This window comes from Loxodonta africana, chromosome 21, assembly GCF_030014295.1.
Source record: "Loxodonta africana isolate mLoxAfr1 chromosome 21, mLoxAfr1.hap2, whole genome shotgun sequence".
NCBI classification, from domain to species: Eukaryota; Metazoa; Chordata; class Mammalia; order Proboscidea; family Elephantidae; genus Loxodonta; species Loxodonta africana.
The window spans coordinates 44238508-44261815 of record NC_087362.1 but is presented as its reverse complement, the minus strand read 5'-3'; the positions used below and the strand labels follow the sequence as shown (position 1 = coordinate 44261815).

Genomic DNA, 23308 nt, shown 5'->3' with positions numbered 1-23308 from the left:
TTAAAACCAAACAGTAGTTTACCTAAACTAGTAAAAAATGTCTTCCTTGAGCATTATGCTCTTTTAAGAACTATGTCTATGGGATCAAATTGACAACAGCAACTGGGAAGCTTAGGTAGGAACCTCAGGGGGCAGTGAGTTTATGTTAGTGGGGAAGAAACAACTCAGAAAACGAAGGTGAGGAAGGTTGCACAACTCGAATGTAATCAGTGTCACGTGTGGAAGTGGTTGAGTTGGTATATGTTTTGCTGTGTATACTCTAAACAACAGAATAATTTTTTTTAAAAAAAGAGATTTAGAAAAAAAAAGCTTATGCCAATGGTGAGAAATCCCTTCTCTCTAATTTGGCATTTCCGAATCCCATAGCCAGCCAGTCCGGGTTGATATCCCGTTGCTGTTCAGTTCTCTGGGTTCCCCTCCCTACCTTTGTTTACACAGTTCCTCTGTCCACAGTGCCGGTCTCCTTCTCTCTCCCAGCCTCCTTCAAGATCTGGCTCACATTCTACCCAAGCCGCAACCCATCAGTTCTGTGGGTCACTCATGCCACCATTTCTCAAGTGAGGCCTCTTGCTGCAGGGAGGCTGTGAGCTTCTAAAGGGCAGAGTCTTGGTCTTTATGCCCACGGGGCTCTGGAAACGGGCTGGTCTGTTACAGAGCCAGACCTCCCCCTGCTTTCCTACCCTCTGGCCAGGGCTTTCCCTGGGAGGCCTTCCCTGGCATGGCCTGTGGGGGTCCTCACGCATGACAGTTGGCATGGAGTTCGCTGGACCCCTCCCACCCTGCTCCTTCTCCCTGTCAGCATCACTCCTCAGGTTGAGACCTGGAGGTACCATCTGCTCTTCCTCCCCTCCCCACATCCCCGTTACATGGCTGCTGATGCCTTTCTGCTGCGTTTTACAACAGCCCCTTTTTGTTCAGTCCCTCCTTCCTTCCCTGGTGGCTGCAGTGTTCTCCCATGAGGCCAGCCTCTCCAGGCTGTGCCCAGAGTTACCTCCTCACAGCACAGGGCCGGTCGTACCTTCAACTGCTGGAGACCTTTCACTGGGTCATCTGTCCCTTTACCTGTCATCAGCCACCCCTTGCACGTGCCAAACTCCATGTCTTTCCCTAAATATGCCAACCTTTTCAGAGCTCTTTGCTTCCGACCAGCTCTCCCCTTTGCCTGAGATTCCCTTCCTTCCTTCACCTGGAAAATGCCTGTTAGTGTTTTAAGATCGCCTTCTTCTTCAGCTCTTCTGGACACCCCAGGGAGAGTTAACTCATTGTGTTTCATGCTTCTGTGATATCACTTGGTGCCACTTTGCTTCAGTTTGCTACAAGTACAGTATGAATTTGCTACAATTACTTGTTTGTATGTATATCTTACCAGTTGGACTGGGGTTGGATTCAGCTTGTGTGGCCCCATTCTGGGGTGCTAGAATGGAAAGTTGAGCAAGTGTTGAATAAAGACTTGGTTGATCAGAGGATAATGCATTGCATTTTTTGGTCCCCAAAAAGACGTTCATTTTCACTCTCTCAGATTCCCAGAACTGAAATCACACCTCTGTTCCTCATTCCATTGTACACAAAGGGAAACTGAGACCAGAGTAGGGAAACAACTATGTCCAACCCAGCATCTCCCAGGCAGCAGCAGAACTGGGAAAGACCTGCCCTGAAATGCCTGCTCGCCGTTCCTCTTTCTGAATAAGTCACCATCTCACCCCAGCCCCGGGCCCTGGAGCCAGCAGCTTGGTTCCATTGAACCTGTAGCCCCTCTTTCCTCTCTTTTTAGGCTGGTCCGGGAGTTCGTGGCCCAGAACAACACTGTTCAGATCAAGCATGTGATCCAGACCCTGTCTCAGGAGTTTGCCCTGTCTCAGCACCCCCACAGTCGGAAAGGGGGCCTCATCGGCCTGGCTGCCTGCTCCATCGCACTGGGCAAGGTGGGCCTTTCCCCTGGAGGGATGCACATGCCTGTGATGGCCTTGACTCCAACCAAGACCCAGCAAGCCTTGGCAGACCTATGTTTTTTCTTTCCATGTCTAAGACCAGCCCTGCTGGCTTTGTGGCTTGGCAGCCCAGTTCCAGGGCATGGCTCCTATCCTGGGAGGCAGACTTGGGAAGGGTCTTTGAGCCTAGCCCTCATGGAAACCTGAGCATGTCTGAGAGCGGGGGTGCCGGCTACACAGCCGGCTTGGGGGCCTGGGCCTGACCCATTCTGAGTGTCTTCCACTCCCTGCCCTCGGCAGGACTCAGGGCTCTACCTGAAGGAGCTGATCGAGCCGGTGTTGACCTGCTTCAATGATGCGGACAGCAGGCTGCGCTACTACGCCTGCGAGGCCCTCTACAACATCGTCAAGGTGGCCCGGGGCGCTGTGCTGCCGCACTTCAACGTGCTCTTTGACGGGCTGAGCAAGGTAACCTCCTTCTAGCTGGGCTGAGCTTGGCCCGGCCACCTACCTCGACCCTCTGGGACCTGGAGTGCGGATAAGTACGTGGCAGCAAGGAACACTGATTGTCTGTTGAATCTAATTTTTTTTTTTAAGGACTTATTTGTGGTTTATTTTTTTTTTTCATTTCTCTAGTAATTCATTTTTATTGCATTTTACAAAAGTATTGGTCCACTATGGATTGAAGGAAAAAAAATGATAGTTTGAGAAGCATCAGTCTCCCTGGAAGGTGCTGACAGTGAATTCAAAGGACAGACTATATTTTCCCTGTGAGGAGGGCAGCTGATTATTCCAGCTTGTAAGTGCTCTAGAAAAAGCTCTATTTAGAAAGGTCTTGAAGTCTCCACAGCTCCTCTCAGCTTCAAAGAGTTCCCCCTCCCAGGACCATAGTAGCCAGGAAGCTCTGCTGCCACTGCTGAATCCCACAGACCTTTCCAAGCAGCTGCCCTGGTCCGCTCCTCCAGATAGAGAGAGGACCCAGCATTTTCAGATTGAACACCCCTGAGGAAGGCCAATGGGAAATAACCACTTGGCCCAGTCACAGCAGGGGAGAGGACATCTCTCAGTCACAGGAGCAGCCCCTGATCAGACTGAGGAATTCCACTATGTTTTGGTTCCCTATCCAAGTTTCATCCTGCCCACCCTTGCTCCCCTAGCTTTCTTAGGTTTATCCTCTGAAAAAGATGACTGTTAGACACTCCAGGCTGTGCTGTGGCCTGGGCCATGGGTTTTCAGTAGATTGTTTGTCTTAAACACTGACGCTGGTCATCTACTCCATTTCCCTCCTGTTTCTGTGCCTCTCTAGTTGGCTGCTGATCCAGACCCCAATGTGAAAAGTGGATCTGAGCTCCTAGACCGCCTTCTAAAGGTATTTGTACTTTGCCCCCACTTTTATTTTTAGAATCTGTCTCTTCCATTTGTACAGCTTATAATTCTATCACTGGAAATAACTGTTTCTAATCTTAATGTTTAAATTTATATACAGTAAAATTTACTCTTTGGTTTACAGTTCTGTAAGTTTGACAAGTCCATAAAGTTATTTTGCCACAACAATCAAAGTACAGAACTAGCCTATCACCCCTAAAAATTCCCTCATGTACGCCCACCAAGGTGTGGACAAGGATGACAGGGGGCTGGTTATACTGAGCTCATATTGGCATTTGATCCAGGCCACAGAGATGTTTTGTCAGTTATTAGTTCTCTTGACCTTGATTCCTGCTTTCACTCTCATTTCTGCTTGTCCCCTGGCCTGTGAGAAGACGGATGTCCCTGGGACCTCTCCTGCCGTTCCCCTCCCTGGCTGCCTGGGGCAGGATGTGGGCCAGGTCTGGAAGCCCCAGGTCTCTGCTTTCAGCAGCTCACACACCTTTTGATCCGCAGGACATCGTGACTGAGAGCAACAAGTTTGACCTGGTGGGCTTCATCCCCTTGTTGCGGGAGAGGATTTACTCCAATAACCAGTATGCCCGGCAGTTCATCATCTCCTGGGTGAGAGTCTGACCCCTCAACACTGTTTCTGCAGCCATAACAAGCCTTTGGTTTAGGACAGTCTGCTCACCCAAACATCCTTGGAAGGTCCTTTGACTAGAGAGAGAACCTGTTGCCGTTGAGTTGATTCCAGCTCATAGTGATCCTATAGAACAGAGTAGAACTGCCCCATGGAGTTTTCTAGGCTGTAATCTTTACAACAGCAGATCACCAGGTCTTTCTCCCGCAGAGCCACTGGGTAGATTGGAACCGCCGATCTTCCAGTGAGCGGCCAAACACTTAACCACTGTGCCACCAGGGCTCCTTGGCTAGAGAGAAGGCCTCATTATTATCCTTCTAATAACCATTGACAGTAGATTATCAGAGAACACATTCACTCAGATTTTCCCCCAAGGATACGATCCTTTCCTTGCCCAGGAAACACCCAGATTGCCCTTTGACGCTAGTAGTGCTGCTTCCAGCAGTCACACCTCACGTAGCTACGCATTCCCGTCTCCCCTCAGCACCTGAGTTCCCTGGCACAGCCTTTTTTGGAGTTAAATTGCCATTCCCCTGCACATTCGACAGAAATGAGAGCTGCTAGGCAGTGAAATGCTGCTCACTGGGGCTCCATTCTTATGACTTGGTCCCGAGGATTGGCCGAGGAGGGCACGACGGTTCCTGGGCTGATGGGACTTTCTCTGTTTTCTTCCTCTGGGTCAGATCCTGGTTCTAGAGTCAGTGCCAGACATCAACCTGCTGGATTACCTGCCAGAGATCCTGGATGGGCTCTTCCAGATCCTGGGAGACAACGGCAAAGAGATTCGGAAAATGTGAGTGGAGGAAAGAGGTAGGCAGGTGACCCATATCCCACACCCAGCAGACAGGCAGTGGGAGGAGAACAAGAAATTCCCTCTTTGTCTTCTGCCAGCATGCCTTCCACTTTGCGGAACTAAGATCTCACCAAACCCCAGACTCTGAAAAATGTTCGTCTGACAAGTCTCAGGTGTAGTCACCCTCTAGGTGGCCACCCTAGAACAGAAATGGACATGGAGGCCCCTCCAAACCTGGCTGACATGAGCTGTTTCAGTTCTCCTTTCCTCATTGGTAGGTGTGAGGTGGTTCTTGGAGAATTCTTGAAAGAAATTAAGAAAAACCCCTCCAGTGTAAAGTTCGCTGAGATGGCCAACATCCTGGTGATCCACTGCCAGACCACAGGTGAGTCTGTGGAGGCCCCTTGGAGATAGCTTTTCTCGCACCATCTCAGGGCTTCAGTGAGGGTAAGACAGAGGCCCGGAAGGTGTACTAGCCAGTGTGGCACTGGACCCTGGGAGAAGTGGAGCTTGGGTCCTGAGAGAGTGACTCAGATGCTCTATCAACGTGGAGGTGCTTTCCCTTGATCTGGCTCTGAAGGAGAGTAAGACCTGGAGACCTTGCTGGCAAGTGTGGCATTCATGCTGAGAGTTAAAATGCTTGGAGGTTGGAATAGTGTGTATGTTAGCTTCTGTTGAGCAACAAAATACCGCAAAACTTAATTACTTAAAACAAGAGTCACTTATTGGCCATGAAACTATAGGCCAACTGGGTGGTTCTGCTTACCTGGGCCAGGCCAGGCTGGGCTTTGTCAGGTGTCTACAGTCAGCTGGAGGGTTGGTTGAGGCTGGGTGGTCTAGGATGGCTGAGGTCATGTCTGGTGGTTGGCAGCTGTCAGCTATCAGCTGGCTGATGGGGGTGATTGGGCCACATGTCTCATCATCCAGCAGGCTACCCTGGGCACGTTCATGCAGCAGTGGCAGGGTTACAAGAGAGAGTAGAGTGAGCAAGGCCTCTTGAAGCCTAGGCTTGAACCAGGCACACTATCGTTTCTACCACAGTCTGTTGGCCACAGTACCAAGGCCAGTCCACAATCAAGGAGTAGAGGAATAAACTCTACCTCTTAAGGGGCGGGGCTGCACAATCACATTACAGGAGGGCATGAACACAGGAAGGGGAAGAGGATGGTGCCCATTTTTTGCAAACTAGCATAGGATTGTTGCTCCATTCCCACCTGGCATCTGTGTACCTGTGGAAGGCAAAAAGCGAGGGTGAAAAAGGTGGTGACGCTGGAAGCAGTTCGATCCTTGGGCTTCCCCTTAATCTCTCCTGTGTGGTCAGTGGGAGGGGAGCACTGGGCTGTTCGGGCCAACCCTACTGAACCCACTGTCCTCCTCCAGACGACCTGATCCAGCTGACAGCCATGTGCTGGATGCGGGAGTTCATCCAGCTGGCAGGCCGTGTGATGCTGCCCTACTCCTCTGGGATCCTGACCGCCGTATTGCCCTGCCTGGCCTATGACGACCGCAAGAAAAATATCCTTAGCTCTAGGGGAGAAGACCCCAACACGGCCCCAAAGGGGGCTATGAAGTTGAGGGGCCTTTAGAACCTGTTACACCTCCATATAGTCCCTGGCATTGAGAACGAGCAATGGAGCTGAATGTGGATTGGGAAAGCCGGGAAGCACTGGGGACGTGTAGCTAATGCTGGCTGTCCCCAAGCCCCACCTGGTTACTTAGAGATCTGGAGCGGCTCTCCCAGGTCCCTAGGTCCCAACCCCCTGAGCTGACACTGCGTCACCCTGGGTGGGGGAAATCCTGTTGATGGGAGGGTTACCAGAAAGGGGGCCTGCAAGAAGAAATAGGGGCATCTTGCCGGGGCACAGGTATGGCAAAGAGAAGGGAACTCAGTCAGACTGCTTGTCTGCCTGCTCACAGAGCCTCTGGGAGGACAGAGCCCCTGACCAGGAGCACCAGTGGCCCGGGTGTAGGGAAGACCTCCACTGGGCAGGGCTGCTCCTTTCATCAGTGGCCTCAGGCATCAAGGAGGTTGCCAATGTGTGCAACCAGAGCCTGATGAAGCTGGTCACCACGGAGGACGACGAGCCGGATGAGCCAAAGCCAGTGGTGCAGCGGCAGGCCAAGCCCAACCCCGATGACTCCCAGGCAAAGCAGGAGAGGACTGCCAGTGGTGAGTAGAGTCTGCCTCCCAGGGGTCCCTAACCCCCAGGGCTGCAGCTGGTATTGCCACAGCACTGGGACAGGCTCCCGTTGCCTTCCTGCTGCATCAGGGCCCTGTGTGACGTGAGGCCAGACCTCAGGGCCCTAGGAAGCAGGTATTCCAAATGCACCTTTGCCATCAGCGTGCCCCACGCCTGTGAGGCCTTGCCTGGCTCATCACTGGGGTCTCTTGGTTTGAGTCACCAGTATTGAGTAACAATCGCTTATATTGAGTAGCATACCATGCTGGCTGTCTCAGGTGTCATGTTACAGCTGTGCCGATCCCACTGTGAGCCAGAGCCCAGAGGGGTAAAACAGCTGGAGACAGGGCAGCACTCAGCTGGAGCATTGGTGGTTCAGTGGTAGAATTCTCGCCTGCCACGTGGGAGGCCCAGGTTCGACTCCTGACCAATGCAGCAGTTGAAAACTTTTTGACAGTTGCTTGAGGGAGAAAACATGGGGAGATAAGTTAGTGTGTCTCTCCTAAGCTGGAAGCTGTTCTTACTGGGAGCAACTAAAGGAATCTCAAGGATAGACATTTTGTGACCTTTTACCAGTGTACAGGTATTGTATTTATTTTTTTTTTAATAATTTTTATTGTGCTTTAAGTGAAAGTTTACAAATCAAGTCAGTCTCTCACATAAAAACTTATATACACCTTGCTACATATTCCCAATTACTCCCCCCCGTAAGACAGCCCGCTCCCTCCTCCTACTCTCTCTTTTCGTGACCATTTTGCCAGCTGCCCCTCTACCCTCCCAGCTCCCCTCCAGGCAGGAGATGCCAACATAGTCTCACACCTCACCAGCATCCCTCTCCAACCCATTGTCCCGTCCAATCCATGTCTGACGAGTTGGTTTCGGGGACGGTTCCTGTCATGGGCCAACAGAAGGTCTGGGGGCCATGATCACTGGGGTCCTTCTAGTCTCAGTCAGACCATTAAGTCTGGTCTTTTTATGAGAATTTGGGGTCTGCATCCCACTGTTCTCCTGCTCCCTCGGGGTTGTCTGTTGTGTTTTTGGTTTTCTTTTTCTGTCTCCCATTTGAGAAAATTTGGAAAGCAGATTAAAATACTAAAAAGCAGGACTATCCCCAACAATGGTTAAGCACTCCGCTGCTAACGAAAAGGTCACCAGTTCAAGCCCACTAGCCACGGTGCAGGAGAAAGAAGTGGCAGTCTGCTTCCATAAAGATTACAGTCTCGGAAGTCCTTTAGGGCAGCTCTACGCTGTCCTGTAGGGTTGCTGTGAGTCGGAATCGACTCTATGGCAAGGTTTTTTGGTGTCCCCACCAAGAGACAATCAGTATTAGATGACTGAGATCATGCAACTTACGTAATTCCACATCCTGCTTTTTTTGGTTTATTGATGGGTTTTGGTTTTGTTTTTTTCCCTTTTTTTGCTTAACAAGCTACAACATGCAGATGTTTTGCATATTTTATACTGATTTAAGAGTTAGAGCCTCTTAATCCATAGAGACAGAAAGTAGATTAGCGGTTGCCAGGGTGTGGGGGAATGGGAGGATTGGGAGTGACTACTGACAGGTACAAGTTTTCTAGAGCAGATAATGGGAATGTTCTAGAATCGGATAGCAGTGATGGTTGCACAACCTTATGAATATCCTGAAAACCACCAAATTGTAACTTTAAAATGGTGAATTTTTATGTTATGTGAATAATGTTTTTTTTTCCTAAATGCCTCTTCACCTAAATTGGAACCTGGCAGCCTCTGCCCCACCCTTTCTGCTTATGTGGCAAGTGTCCAGCTCTCTGGGAAGGCATCGTTCCATTCTGTGGGTTGTGGCAGCTGCTAAAAACCTCTCTGCTAGCTGGAGCATTGGTGGTTCAGTGGTAGAATTCTCGCCTGCCACGTGGGAGGCCTGGGTTCAATTCCCAGCCAGTTCTGCTTGTTTACCTTTTTCATGGTTTTCCTGAGCATTCTTCAGACAGCTGCTTACTCAGGAGAGAATCACCCTGCAGCCAGGACCATTCAGGCAGCTTGGCTTCTGATTTTACTGCCTCATAAACAGCATTTCAGCAGGTGAAAAGCTCACTTTATAGTAGTTCCCAGAGATGGCAACAGCTGATTTTTAGGCTTCACACCCACTGTCAAGCCTGCTCAGCTTGTAACTATGAGTCTTCACCAAGGTGCCCAGGAGAATGTCACAGCAAGCAAAGCATCAAGACAGGTTAGCTAGTCAGCCAACAAGTTCACCCCACAGTCTCCTAGTTGCTCTCCCCCCCACCAACCCCCATCTACTCTGGCTGTTCAAATCCTCTCCCACCTGGCTAAAGATGGGAATCTCTGGGCTGGTTGTCCTTGTTTCAGTGTCTTCCTCTGCAACTCAGATCTGGGCATTCCGTCCCAGGACACAGAACCTCACAGGAAGCTTTAGGGCAGGAGGGGGATATAGAGGGAATTGGGGCTGCAAAGGTGGGTGAGAGTTTCCTTCAATGGTAGGCACTTCAGGAGCCAGCACCTGTTCCACTTTGGACCCCTCGGGTCCCTTCACTGGCTTGGCCCAAGGTACCAAACCAAAAAAGCCAAACCTGTTGCCATTGAGTCAATTCCAACTCATAACGACCCATAGCACAGAGTAAAACTGCTCCATAGGGTTGCCAAGGAGCAGCTGGTGTATTTCAACTGCTGACCTTTTGATTAGCAGCCAACTCTTAACCACTGCGCCACCAGAGCCCAAAGTAGGTACTCCATAAATAACAATGGATTCCTCCAGTAAGTCTGCCTACTCTGTGCCGTGTCCTCTATGTGGAGATGCAGCAGTGGAACAGACACCCCCACCCTCTCAGAGCTGGCACTTCTGCTGGGTGAAGGCAGGCGGTAACAAGTTAAGTGTATAGTCTGGCAGATACACTTGGCAGCATATATCAAAAGACTTAAAAGTTTTAATAATTTATCCTTAGGAAATAATCATGGATGTATGTAAGGTTTTTCTATACCAGAGTTCTTTTTAGCAGATAAATACTGTGGGAAACACCAAGTAGAGAAGGAGGCATGGTATTATCCAGGAGCAGGGCCCCCAGAGAAGGCCTCACTGCAGATGTGAAGTTTGAGCAAAGACTCGAAAGAGATTGGGGAGTGAGCTTGGCAGCGTCCAGGAGCATTCCAAGCAGAAGGAATAGCAGTGCAGGTGCCCTGTGGTAGTGTGCGTCACAATCCCCAAGGGCAAGGAGAGCAGTGTTCCTGGTGCAGAGCAAGCGATCCAGGGGGCTGGCAGTCTGAGATGAGGCCAGAGAGGAACGAGGGCCTGAGCATAAAGCCAGCCATTGGATGGGCTTTGGCTCTTGTTCGGGAAGGCTCAGGGAGTCATTTCAGGGTTTTGAACAGAGGAATACAATTGGACCTACATTTTTGAAGAGCCACTCTGGCTGCTCTGTTGAAAATAGACTGTAGCAGGGCAAGGCAGACACAGGGAGCTCAGTTAAGAGCTACTGCAGTAACCCAGGCGGGAGATGGCAGTACGTAGTAGAGATTGTGAGATGGGATCAGTTCTGGGTATACTCTGAAGATAGAACCAACAAGATTGCCGATGGGTTGAGTGTGAGGTATGGAAGGAAAGAATGTCTAGAAGGGTGGAGTTGCCATTTACTGAGATGGGGAAGCCCAAGGAAGGAGCAGATTGGTGGGAGATGAAGAGTTTAGTATAGAACTAAACTAATGTGCTCAGTTGATGATGCCTGTCAGCCTGGCGCTCAGGGAAGAGATTAGGCTGGAGGTAAGAATTTGGGAATCATCAGTGCACAGATAGTATGAAGCCATGAGAGTGGGTGAGATACCGGGAAGCCAGTGTAGATAGAGAAGCTGTAAGGGCCAGGGACTGGCCCCCGGGGCACACTAACATTTAGAGCTGGGGAGATGAGAAGGAGCTGTGAATAATCGGCCCGTGGGGTAGAAACCAGGTCTAGAAAATTGTCAAGGAGAATGGAGCACTGGGCTGTGTCAGCTGCTGCTCATAGACCAGATAAGGCCTGAGACCTGAATGCCAAAGTTAACACTGTGGAGGGCGGCAGCAATGTTATAGAGCTGTGGAGATAAATGCCTGATGAGTGTGGGGTCACTCAAGAGTGGGAGAAGGGAAGTGGACATGGGGAAGGGTGAGATCCTTTTGAGGAGTGTACCTGTAAACTGAAATAGGGTGATAGCTGACAGATACGGTGAGGTCAAGAGAGATTTTTCTTTTTATAATTGGAGAAATTAAAGCAGGTGATTAGTTGCCTGTTGCTGCCATAACAAATTACCACAAACTTAGTAGCCTAAAACAATACAGATTTATTCTCTTACACTTGTAGAGGTCAGAAATCCAAAATGGATTGTCAGGGCTGTACTCCATCTGGAAGCTCTTAATGAGAGAGATTAAGTAACTAGCCAAGGTCACACAGCCATCTCTGGGAACTACTGTAGTAATTTGTCTGCTACAATGCTGTTTATGAGGCAGTAAAGTTAGGAAGGAGCCAAGCTGGCTGAACGTTCCTGGCTGTAGCATGTCTCCCCTGAGCAGAGTAAGAGACTCCATTTCCTTGCCTTCTGTGGCCTCTAGAGGCCATGTGCATTACTTGGCTCATGGCCCCCTCCATCATCTTCAAAAACAACTCTGCAGGATCCTCAAGTCTCTCCTTGTCTCCTTCTTACCAGGACTCTTGTAGTTACATTGGGCCCACCAACTAATATGGGATAATCTCCTCGTCTCAAGATCCTTAACTTAATCACATCTACAAAGTCACTTTTGTCTTGTAAGGCAATGTTCACAGGTTTCAGGGATTAAGATGTGGGCTGCTTTGGGAGGCATTATTCAGCCAACCACAGCAGGTTTGTATGCTGATGGGAGAGATCTAGCGGAGGGAAAACTTGATGATGTAGGAGGAAGGGGAGAGAACTCCTGGAACAGTGCCCCAAGAAGTGTGGAGCTAATGCAGCAATGGAGGGTTGGCCTTAGCCGGAGGACTGTGTGGAGGCGCAGGCAGGTGGGCAGCTGTGCCGAGAGCTAGTGAAATTCTCTGCTGCTGTGTCCATGTTAGGAGACAGCAGGGTCATCAGCTGAGAGCGAGGATGGGAAGGAGGAGAAAGGAAAAGATATGAAATAGTCACGTAAGAACATGGGGAGAGAAGAGGCCAGGGACATGTGATGTCATTATCTGTTCAGTATGTGTTGAACTGAACTGACGAGGCTCCTATGCCATGATGAGATGTTTGCAACTTGTCCTGTGTCCATTGAGGCCTCTGACTGAAGGTACAGGGCCCTGAGGGATTCATTTTGGAGGTTTAAGTTGTTGGATGGGTTCCTTCTGTGTTGAAAGTTGACTTGCTTCTAACGTCTCAGCATGCTAAGATCTAACAGTGACTGCAGAAGCTGCGCAAGCGTAGAGACCCAACCTCACGGAGTAATGTCTTTCTCCCAGCTTTTTAAAATTGTTTAATTTTTCACAAATCATCTAATGATATTACAGATAATTTGGAAAACAGAGAAGAGAAAGAATCACTCTTGATCTTATCACATTAACATAATAGCTATTAGCATTTAAATTTTTTCCATATTCCTGTGGAAAACAGCCCTTCCAGTCTCTCTCTCCCTCTCAGAAGGACCTTTGTGATTACGTTGAGCCCACCTGGGTAATACAGGATTATCTCCTCACCTCAAGGGGAAAGACTGGACCAGCACCCTCCAGTAGCAATAGGACATGAGCCATGTACTACATTAAACAAAATGAAAAGAAACAGATGAAATTAACTTTAGTCGTATATGTTATTTAACCCAAAATATCCAAAATGTTATCTGTTGTCTTAGTCTGAGTCCTCTAGAGCAGCAAAATCAGTGAACCGTGTATAAATATATAGAGAGAGAAGTTTCCTTCAAGAAAATGGCTCACACAGTTGGGGTGCTCGCAAGTCCCAGATCTCTGGGTGGCAGGCTGAAGACCCCTGCTGGCTCACGTGGTTACAGGGGCCGATGAACCCAAAATCTGCAGGTCAGGCAGCAGGCTGGAAGCTTTTGCTGGCTTGTGGGGTTGCAGGGGCTGGTGAATGCAGAATCTGCAAAACAGGCAGCAGGCCAGAGACTTCTGCAGGCTTACATCTCGAGAACCAGAGGTCATGCAACAGGAGGTGTGCAGGGTGGAGAAAGGGGAAGCTTTGCCAGAACGTACATTTATGTACTGGAGTCAGGCCCCACTCCCAAGGAAACTCCCCATTCAACTGATCAGCTGCTTGTATCAGATCACAAAATAGAAGGTGATTACACAGTGTCAGCCAAACCGTGAGGAGCCCTGGTGACACTGTGGTTAAAGTGCCCGACTGCTAACTGAAAGATCGGCAGTTCAAACCCACCAGCCACTCCTCAGGAGAAAGATGTGGCAGTCTGCTTTCATAAAGATGTACATTCTTGGAAACCTATGGGGTCACTGTGAGTTGGAATCTACCCAAGGGCAGTGGGTTGGTTGGGTTTGCCAAATCACGGAGAATCATAGCCTAGCCAAGTTGACACCTAGCATTCACCACCACATATGTCAACATGTGATGAATAATTTAAAAATTATTAATGAGATATTTTACTTTTTTTGCCATATTAAGTCTTTGAAATCTGTTGTGTGTATTTTATACTCAAAGCACATCTCAGTTCAGGCTAGCCACATTTCGTGGGCTTAATAGTCTCAGATGGCCAGTGGTTACTGTTGTTGGACAGTGCAGATCTAGCCTGCTCTAAAAATGGAACCGGAACAATTGGTTATCCAGAGAGATAAGAAATAAAATTATATTTCTGCTTCACATAAAAGTAAATTCTGGTGTACTAAAACCTAAATGCAAGAGGCTGAGTAATGAAGTCTTATCAGCACAGAATTCAGAGATACACTGTCTGTGCTCCACCATTTATCAGCTGGGTGACCTTGGCTAGTTACTTAACCTCTCTGTCCTCAGTTTCTTCATCCATAAAATGGAGATAATAATACTATCTACCTCATAACGTCGTTAAGAGAGTTAAAAACATTTGTAAAGACCACCATCACACCTCAGGAAAAAAAAATTAAGTCCTTAATATTATTAAATATCTATTCAGGATTCATGTTTCCCCAACCGACTCAAGGTTTTTGTTTTGGGGGTTTTTGTTTTTTTTTAATTCCTTGCAGTTTACTTTTTAAGAAGCTGGGTCATTTGTCCTGCGGAGTTTCCCTTGGTGTCCTTATGGTCCTCTGTCTTCTGTATTTCCTGTAAATTAGTGAAGCTACTTGATTAGGTTTAAATTCAATTTTTTTTTTTTGCAAGAATACTTTATAGATACTAAGAATTTCTTAAATAAGACCCACAAGCAAAAATTATAAAGAAAAGGATTGATATACTATATCTCAAGTAAAAACTTTGGTATGACTGAAAACAGGTTAAAAGCTACAAGACAAGCCACAGATTGGGAGAAGATATTTGCAATGTATTTAACTATCAAAGAATTAGTATCCAAAAAAAAAAAAAGAATATGTATATATATAAAGAGCTCCTACAAATCAAGAAGAAAAAAAAACAACCCAATGGAAGAAAAATGTGCCAAGTTCATGAAGAGATTAGCTGATCCCTTTATATAACAAATGCTTGTGTAGCTCTTACAGTGCCAAGCATCATTTTAAGCACCTGACAGATGTCAACTTACTAATTGTCATAACATCTCTGTGGTGTAGGTGCTGTCATTATCCCTATAATGACACTATCCCCACTGTACATGTGAAGAAACTGAGGCAAAGTCAAGGTCACAGAGCTGGTAAGTAGCAGAGTCAGGGCTCACACCCAGGCAGAGGCCCCAGAGTCCATGCTCAGACCACATGTTGCACTTGCAGTTCTCTGAAGAGGGAGTTAATATAAGCAGCCAACAAAGATGCTCAGCTTGACCGTGAATCGAGAGAATTGCAAAGTAAAACAATGTCCCATTTTTACTCATCAATTGACAAACATGTAAAAGATTACTGGTATCCTGTGTGAGGCGGCTTTGGAGGGACAACTGTGCCTTTGTGCTTGAAAGTAAATGTAAATCGGCAGCGCCTTCCTGAAGGACAGCTTGGTGGTATGTACCTGGGAGCCTAGAGAAGTGCTTGCGCTCATGCATAAGGAAGCATGTGAGAGTGAACGTTGAGAGACCATCTAAGTTGATTTGTGGCAAATTTCTAACATGGTATCGTTTCATCTATAAACGTGTGTTTTTAAAAGATACAGAGCAAGGGAGGCTGCCAGGAGGCTGCCGGGAGTGTGGAGTCCTGGCTTATGTTCCAGTCTGGCCTGCCCAGAGACTCCCCTGGTGGCCTGCCCTGTGTGTGAGCATCTGCCCAGGACTCCCAGCACTTCCTCTTCACCTTTCCTGGGCCCTCTTCCAGCAGGCTCCATGCTTTTCTAGCCTGGGTGCTGGAGGCTGGGCACTCAGCAGGCCCAGCCCACTCCCATGGCTCCTCCTGCCCCATTACAAGCTGTGCCCCATCCTCCAGAGCACATCTGGGATGAGAAGGAACAGGCAACAGCAGTGTACAGCTCTTCTGTTTCACATGGAAATAAAAGGCCTCCCTGGGTGGTGCAAAGGGTTAACATACTTGGTTGCTAACCGAAAGGTTGGCGCCTCAGAAGAAAGGCCTGGTGAACTACTTCCAGAAGAATCTGCCGTTGAAAACCCTGTAGAACACAGTTCTGCTGTGACCCACATGGAGTCACCATGAGTCAGAATTGACTTGATGGCAACTGGTTAGCCCACACCTGGAGCAGCACGCTCTAAGACATAGTACAAAGTGAAAACACATTGCAGAAGAATATACTGTGACAAAAGGTAGGATAGCCAAAGACATAGAGGCTAAAATCAGCTGGAGAATGTTTGAGGAGAAACAAAGAATCTTCCCCAAGATGGGTATTAATTAGAAAGAGAAAAAGGTAACTTTACAGGGGAGAAACCCAGCAGATACTACCTTACTCAGGTGACAAGGTTAACATCCCCAATAATGAGACAGATAAACAGCACCTACCTGCTGCTACGATGCCCTGAAAAGGAGCACAGTAGCACTTCTGTAGGATTCTTGCCAAATCTAATGGTGAGAAATCGTCAGACAAAGCCAGATTGAGGGGCATTCTACAAAGTAACTGACCAGCACTTCAAAACTGTCAGGTTCATGAAAGACAAGGAAAGACTGAGGAACTGTCACAGAGCAGAGGAAGCTAAGGAGACATGACCACTAAATGCAATGTGGGGTCCTGGGTTGGATCCTGGAATAGAAAAAGAAACATAGTGGAAAAGCTATTGAAATTAGATCAGGTCTGTAGTTAATTAATGGTATTGTACCAATGTTACTTTCCTGGTTCGATAATTGAACTATGGTTATGTGAGATATTAACATTAGGGCCAGCTGGATGAAGGGTATACAGGGAATTCTGTACTATTTTTGCTGTTTTTCTGTAAATCTAAAATTATTTCAAGATTTAAAAAATTATATATAAAATCTGGATCAGGCCATGCCAGAGGTATTGGTCTCATTGTACAGATAAGAAAACTGAGGACAGAAAAGGTTACATGACCTGCTTTAAACCACACAATGGGTATTAGGAGTCCTGAATTTTTTCCAGAGCTCCACCGTCCCTGAGTACCCAACGCTGCCAGCTTCCTATTCCCTGTGGCCAGCATCCGGACTGGGACTGAACTTGGAATAGGGTCCTACTAGGGGCCTCCTAGATCCAGAATGCCTTGGCTGTTTAGGAAACTTAATTAGACGCCAAAAGAAAAAGGTTAGAATTTTAAGGTATTCCTCAAGTGGAAAAAATAGTTGGTGTCACATTGGTCCTTTCCTATCCTAGGTCATGCTGTCAAAGTTAAATACTAATAACAAATACTGGGTTGGCCATATGGGGACAGAGTGCAGAGCCATAGCCCTTGCCCCAAAAACCCAAAATCCGTTGCCATCAAGTTGAGTAGAGCTGTGCTGTAGGGTTTCCAAGGCTGTAATCTTTTTAGAAGCAGACTGCCACATCTTTGTCCCGTAGAGTGGCTAGTGGGTTCTAATTGCCCCAAAGTCATTTTTTTTAAACTGCTTTATTGAGATAGTCACATACCATACAATTGACTCATTTAAAGTGTACAGTTCAGTTTTAGTATACGCACAGAGTTGTGCAACCATCGCCACGGTCAATTTTAGAACATTTTCATCACCCCAAAAAGAAATCACATACCCATTAGCAGTCATTGCCCACTCTCTCCTCCCTGCAGCCCTTGGCAACCACTAATCTACTTTCTGTCTCTATGGATTTGCCTATTCTGAACATTTCATATAAATGCAATCATAATACGTGGTCTTTTGTGTCTGGCTTCTTTCCCTTCGCATAATGTTTTCAAGGTTCGTCCATGTTGTGACAGGTATCAGTCCTTCATTTCTTTTATTGCCAAATAATACTCCATTGTTTAGATATGCCACATTTTGTTTAGCCATTCATCAGTTAATGGACTTTTGAGTTCTTGCTACATTTTGGACATTATGAATAATGCTGCTGTGAACATTTGTGTACAAGTTTTTGTGTGGATATAAAGTTTTCATTTCTCTTTGGTTTATAGCTAGGAGTGGAATTGCTGGGTCATATGGTAACTCTATATTTAGCCTTTTGACGAACTACCAGACTGTTTTCCAAAGTAGCTGCTCCATTTTACCTTCCACCAGCAGTGTATGAGGGTTCCATTTTTTCCACATCCTTGTCAACACTTGTTATTATCCATCTCTTGTATTGTAGCCATCCTAGTCGATGTGAAGTGGTATGTCATTGTGGTTTTGGTTTGCATTTCCTTGATAGCTAATGAAGTGGAACATCTCAAAGTCATTTCTAGCATCCCTTGCACCTGGGCTGGGCCAAGGGTCTCTTCTGAAATTTCCCAAATGTGTTCAGCACTAGTGTCCCTTTCCTCCCCTGCTATGAGATCACTGTGCCTAAAAACTTAAAAGCATTGCTGCCATCTCAGAATCTTTGAGAAGTGAGCAGGCATTGGGTCCTCAGGGCTCCAGAGCCACATTCCTTTTCAGGAGCCCTGAACCAAGGTGTGGGGGACCAGGTAGTCAGTGTGTTCTTGAGGCAGGGGTCTGTTCTTCCAGAAGAGCCCAGCAGCTTTAGTGTGACGCTTGTTCCTCTTACTCTCCCTAGGAGGTCCAGATGGTTCCTGTGACTCTGGCTTCAGTAGCAGCATCAGTGTCTTCACTCCAGCCAGGTAAGTGGTTTGTTCCAGCCAGAGGTGTCTGTAGAAAGCGAGTGGCCTAGATCTTCCCTGGGTGCAGGAGACTGCAGCCAAGACCCGGGGCAAACTCTGCTCAGGGCCACTGCCTCTGGGGTGCCCTGGTACCCATAGGAGCTGCTTGCTGAGGGAGCCTGAAGGACACTGAGCAAACCCAACCCACCCAGTTCTGATAGACAGCCTTTTGGGAAAGAGTAGAAGCCATTGGAGATGAGTGAACACAGGTTGTAAAAGTGTAACTAGTGCCTGGTGTCCGCAATGCAGCACTTGCGGATACCTTTGTTCACACCTTTTCCTTGTCACAGATGACATGGGCTGACAAGACCCCAGCTCCAGGGGAAGGCTATTTGAGGACTGTCTAGAGGTAGGCAGTAATCAATTGGGATGGAAACCCTGGTGGCGTAGCGGTTAAGTGCTACGGCTGCTAACCAAGAGGTCGGCAGTTCAAATCCGCCAGGCGCTCCTTGGAAACTCTATGGGGCAGTTCTGCTCTGTTCTATAGGGTCGCTATGAGTCAGAATCAACTCTACAGCAGTGGGTTTGGGTGGTTGGTTTGAGAGTACAGATGGACAGTCCTCTCCTGCCGTCCCGGGTCAGCTGTAATAGTGCAGCCTTCCACGTGGGGGCAGTGCAGGCCAGACAGTGAAGCCATCCCCTTCCTTCCGGCTTTCTAGACTCACTACATGGTGATGTGATTCCCCAGGAGGCCTGTCACAGCTCTGCCCATCTGAGTCCTCTGAGCTTGCCCCATGTCACGTTTTCTTTGGGTGGAATTGGCATCTGCGGGGCTGGAGTGGATGGCAGTATTCCTCTGGGGCTTTTCTTCCCTCAGATTGTGACGCTTGGCTGGGGCCCTGGGGAGGCAGTCACTTAGGAAGAGGAAATACACATCCTTAGGAGCTTTCCTCCCTTTGATATTTTTTAAATTTACTTTTATCTTTAAGGATCCTGTGTATGTTTTTCAAAGTCTGCAAGTGCCAGTTATAAATATGTACTACTCCTAGGACCTGTTGTTGTCATGTGCCACTGTTGTGAGTCAATTCCCATGCATAGCAACGCTGTAGGACGAAGTAGAACTGCTCCATAGGGTTTCCGAGGCTATAATCTTTACAGGAGCAGGTCACCAGGTCTTTTCTCCCATGAAGCCCCTGGGGGCTTCAAAGTGCCAACCTTTCAGTTAACAACTGAGCGTTTTAACCATTGCATCACCAGGGACCTACCTCTCCCAAATTATCCAAGAAAATCAGTCAGTGTTATTTATTCATTTGTTCATTTTCAGTTAGCTGTCACATATTTCCAGAGCACTGGGTAGGGTGGGAACACAGAAGGCCTCTGGTCCTGTACTAAGACCAGAAACCATCCGACTGGAACCAGTGGTTTAGACCTATCATTCAGGAACCAATGCTGGAGCCTCCTCTTTTAAAATTAAAAAACCGAACAAGAACCAATTGTCCTGTGATTTCTCTTCCTCAGTGAGTGGAGGTTTCCTCGTCACAGCTGTGCAGCCTGAGCCTCATGAGCTGTGCTGAGGAGGCGGCCTTTGTAGCTGAAACTAGAGCCAGGGTGCCTGAGCCCCGGGTTGTGGGGTGTGGGCTGCTGGCCCCACAGGCAGGAAGGAATTCTCCATCCGCTGGAGCAGCTGAGTCAGGGCGGAGGTGTCTGCTTCCTCCGGTTTCACTGAGGCGCTGTTGGTGCTGCCAAAGGAAAGCTAATCATGGGCAAGATGTCATCTTGCAGGGTCACCAAAAAACAAAACCTGTCCTGCAATGTTCAGGTGCATTGCCTGTCTAGAGCACTGCCCTCAGGGCTGCGGCTGGATTGGGGAGCTCTTCCAGGGCAGAAAGGCATGCCCATCTGACAGAAAACTGACGGCAGTAGTGGTGGTCCTGAAAGCGGGTGCTGACCCTTGAATATACTGCTGAGAGCGGTGGATGCTCTTCCCAGAAGAGTGCACATGCGCACAGTGTTCTGAATATACTTTCTGAGTCTCAGGAATCTCCCTGAAGCCCATTTTTGCACCCTAGATTTAAAAAAAAAAAAAAAAATCTTCATTTGAACCAAAACGGAAACCCTGGTGGCATAATGGTTGAGAGTTCGGCTGGTAATCAAAAGGTCCTCAGTTCGAATCCACCAGCTGCTCCTTGGAAACCCTGCAGGGCAGTTTTACTCTGTCTTTTCAGGTTTCTATGAGTCGAAATCTACTCAACCGCGATGGGTTTTTTTGGTAGTATCACAAGCATTATTCGGCCCATCTGTACTTTAATAGCCACAGTCGTGCCACACGTGGAAGTGGAAGTACATACATGTGTAGGACATACGTTATGCTGTATAAGAAAATGCTCCCTGAAAGTGGAGTTTTGCTGACACCTTGAAATAACTCAGAAGCCCCCAGGAATGACTAGTGTAGACATTTTGGAACCAGTGCAGAAGTGTATTTTAAACTGAGTGAATTCCATCCTGTTCTCTGGGTGAGGTAAGCCAGAGTGGAGGGTGCCGTGGCTTGGGAGCAGCTGCCCTACTGAGCAGCTGAGAGCTGCCTCCTCAAGGGTGGTGAGAGCAGCGATCCTGTCCTTGCTCAGGCACCAAGACCAGCATCCCTGGCACCACATGGTGTACCTTCTTGCCATGACCTTCATCTCCAGCCAGCCCAGGGCAATCAGACCCAGGGAGTACATTTGCAGCTGAGGAAATGATTTCTCCGTTCGTGGTCTCCTGGCCATGGATGGGCCCATCCTGTCTCCAGACCTAAGTTTCTTCTTCTGTGGATGGAACAGTTGTGTGGCACAAACGATGAGGTCCCTTTCATTTACGAAGTCCTTTGGTGGGTTGATGCTGATACCTGCCTCACTGGCGGTCTCAAAGATGCCCAAAGCTGGGCAAGTTTGGCTGGAGTTGGCCTTTGCTATGGGAAAAGTAAGAGAATGTTAGGACACAAAATGCTGTCAGTTCACCCACAAACACATCAGCGCCATGAAATCCTGGCACAGTGCCACCTGGGGGAGATGCCACCATGAGCTTGCCCTTGCTTTCTCCCCTCAATGGAGACACTAAGCTTGCAGAAGCATCTAATGCTGCTATCAGCTGAGGAGCTCAGGTTGCCAAGACAACATCCAGCCTGGTCGCTCAGGGCCCCTTTGGGCTGCTTGGATTTGGAGCCCAACCCACACAGGTCAGCAGCAGACCACCAGGTATCTTCTCCTCACGTGGAAACTCAGCCCTTCTACAAGAAAATATATTGCAAAGCATGTACGCTAGCCTCCTTTTTCCACCAGTACGTGGGGCTGCCAGGTCTGACCTGGCCGGAGAGTATTCGGTCCGCTCAAAGGGCTGCCATTCTGCTGCCCCTCCCTGCAGGAGGTGGTTGAAAGTGATGGCATAGACTTCCCTGAGCCTACCGCTCTGAGGAGACAGTGTCATGTGGTAGGGCAGGCCCTTGCTCTGGAGTCAGATCCTCAGATTCAGACTTCTAGCTCCACCACTTCCTAGCTGTGTCACCTTGGACAAGTCACGTAATGTCTCCGTGCCTCAATTCCTTCATCTCCAAAGTGGAAGTAATAACATTGCTTATCTTAGAGGCCTTTTGTGGGAATTAAATGAGGCTATTTTATTTTTTTTTACCCAGGTATTTTTTTACCCAGGTAAAGAGCTCAGCATGGTGCCCGGCACAGGGTGTTTACCCAAGAAATGTTGCCTGTAATCACTTTTAATACCATCATCACCATTGTTGTTACTGGAGCCCCTGCCCACTGGAGGCTTATACACACCACTGGGCCTGACCTGCTGGGTGGGGTAGGAGGAACTAGTCTGGCTCTGCCTTTCTCCCTACCAGCAGCTCCAGGGCAAGGGCGTTGCTAGGCTAGTGAGGTCTGGAGTCCCCGAGGTAGATTTTGGGGAAAAAAAAAAAAGGCCTTCCTCCCAAGGGTGCTAGTTCAGGCAGTGGCCTGCCAGGCAGGGGTACTCGTGATGCCCAGGGCCCTGGATAGCCACTTGGACATGCTGCTGCTCACTGCAGACCTTGGGACTCACAGCCCAGGAAAGAGCAGGCAGGCTGGAGGTGGATGCTCCTTGTCTGCTGCTCTGTGCAAGGCCTTAGCCTGTGGGAGGCGTCTCTCTACCACCAAGACCCCAGTTTCTCCAGCCACAGGATCCTGCTGGCCCACCGGAAAGAGCCCCCAGGAAACCAGAGAGAGAGAGGAACTTAAGATTAGACAGTAAATCCTGGCCATTTAAGACAGGGGAGCATCTAGGAAATTGTCAGAGATGAAAGGAGAATATTGAGGAAGCTCAGGGTTGATGCTGGCCTGATGCCCTGGAGCTGCACTGGCCACTGCGCACGTGAGCCGGTCGGGTCCGAACTGAGATGCGCTGTAAGTGTAAAATACACACTGGGCTTTGAAGACTTGCTACACACAACAAACATAAACTATCTCATTAATAATTTTATATCGATTACATGTTGAAAATGGGAATGTATTTGGGTTAACTGTATTATTGAAATTAATTTCATCTGTTTCCTTTTACTTTTTAATGTGGCTACTAGAAAATTTAAAATTACATACGTGGCTTGCATGATATTTCTGCTGGACAGTGAACCCTAGAGAGAGAGAGTGACTGAGAACCCATGTGTGCCAACCTGGGTTCTAACGTCAATGCTTTAGTTTGCCCATCTGTCTTAAGCGACCAAAGAATATAGATGTTTTGATAACCTTAAACGGCACAAGGAACTTCCCACCATGTGACAGCACTGTTGTGCTCCATGTGGGGGAGGCTCTGCAGCAACTCTGTGCAGAAGCTCAGCTCTGCTGGGCTGTTGCTCACACGCCCAGGTTTTCTGGCCACCAGAGGAATAGAAGTGCCCGCTCTCACCCCTGAAACGGGCACCATGGGGCTCATCAAACCATATTAAATAGCAATTCCGTCTGGCAATTAAAAAGCTCAGAATCGTGCCCTTTAGGAATTCACATCAAATGAGCTTCAGAGGGGCTGCAGGCGGATTAGGAGTGCGCAGCCAAGTTCCTGATGCCAATGAATAATTGAGCAGCCTGGAAATACCATGAAAGACCATTTTTACAGGCAGGGAAGAACCGCCAGGCAGATCTATAGGGAAAGCAGTCCCTAGTCTGCACTGTCCCGTCAGCATGAGAC

General features: G+C 48.2%; 1 protein-coding gene and 2 non-coding genes across 5 annotated transcripts in view; all 3 read left to right on the top strand.

Annotated features, from left to right (window-relative positions):
- The window catches only part of VAC14 (VAC14 component of PIKFYVE complex), a 103273-nt gene that overhangs the window by 15521 nt on the left and 64444 nt on the right, over window positions 1–23308 (top strand). For all 3 annotated transcript variants that reach the window (XR_002787469.2, XM_010596806.3, XM_023556665.2), the window contains exons 2-10: window positions 1772–1922; window positions 2229–2396; window positions 3235–3297; window positions 3810–3917; window positions 4620–4729; window positions 5008–5114; window positions 6110–6244; window positions 6747–6899; window positions 18076–18139. Coding sequence is in view for 2 of the 3 variants with exons in the window: in XM_010596806.3 (XP_010595108.1) it covers window positions 1772–1922; window positions 2229–2396; window positions 3235–3297; window positions 3810–3917; window positions 4620–4729; window positions 5008–5114; window positions 6110–6244; window positions 6747–6899; window positions 18076–18139 (1059 nt within the window). In the remaining variant the exon portion in view is untranslated. The remainder of the gene's footprint in view (window positions 1–1771; window positions 1923–2228; window positions 2397–3234; window positions 3298–3809; window positions 3918–4619; window positions 4730–5007; window positions 5115–6109; window positions 6245–6746; window positions 6900–18075; window positions 18140–23308) is intronic.
- On the top strand, window positions 7274–7344 carry TRNAG-GCC (transfer RNA glycine (anticodon GCC)). Its single transcript has one exon. It is a non-coding gene; the product is annotated as a tRNA-Gly (tRNA).
- Window positions 8761–8834, top strand: TRNAG-GCC (transfer RNA glycine (anticodon GCC)). The gene has a single exon. It is a non-coding gene; the product is annotated as a tRNA-Gly (tRNA).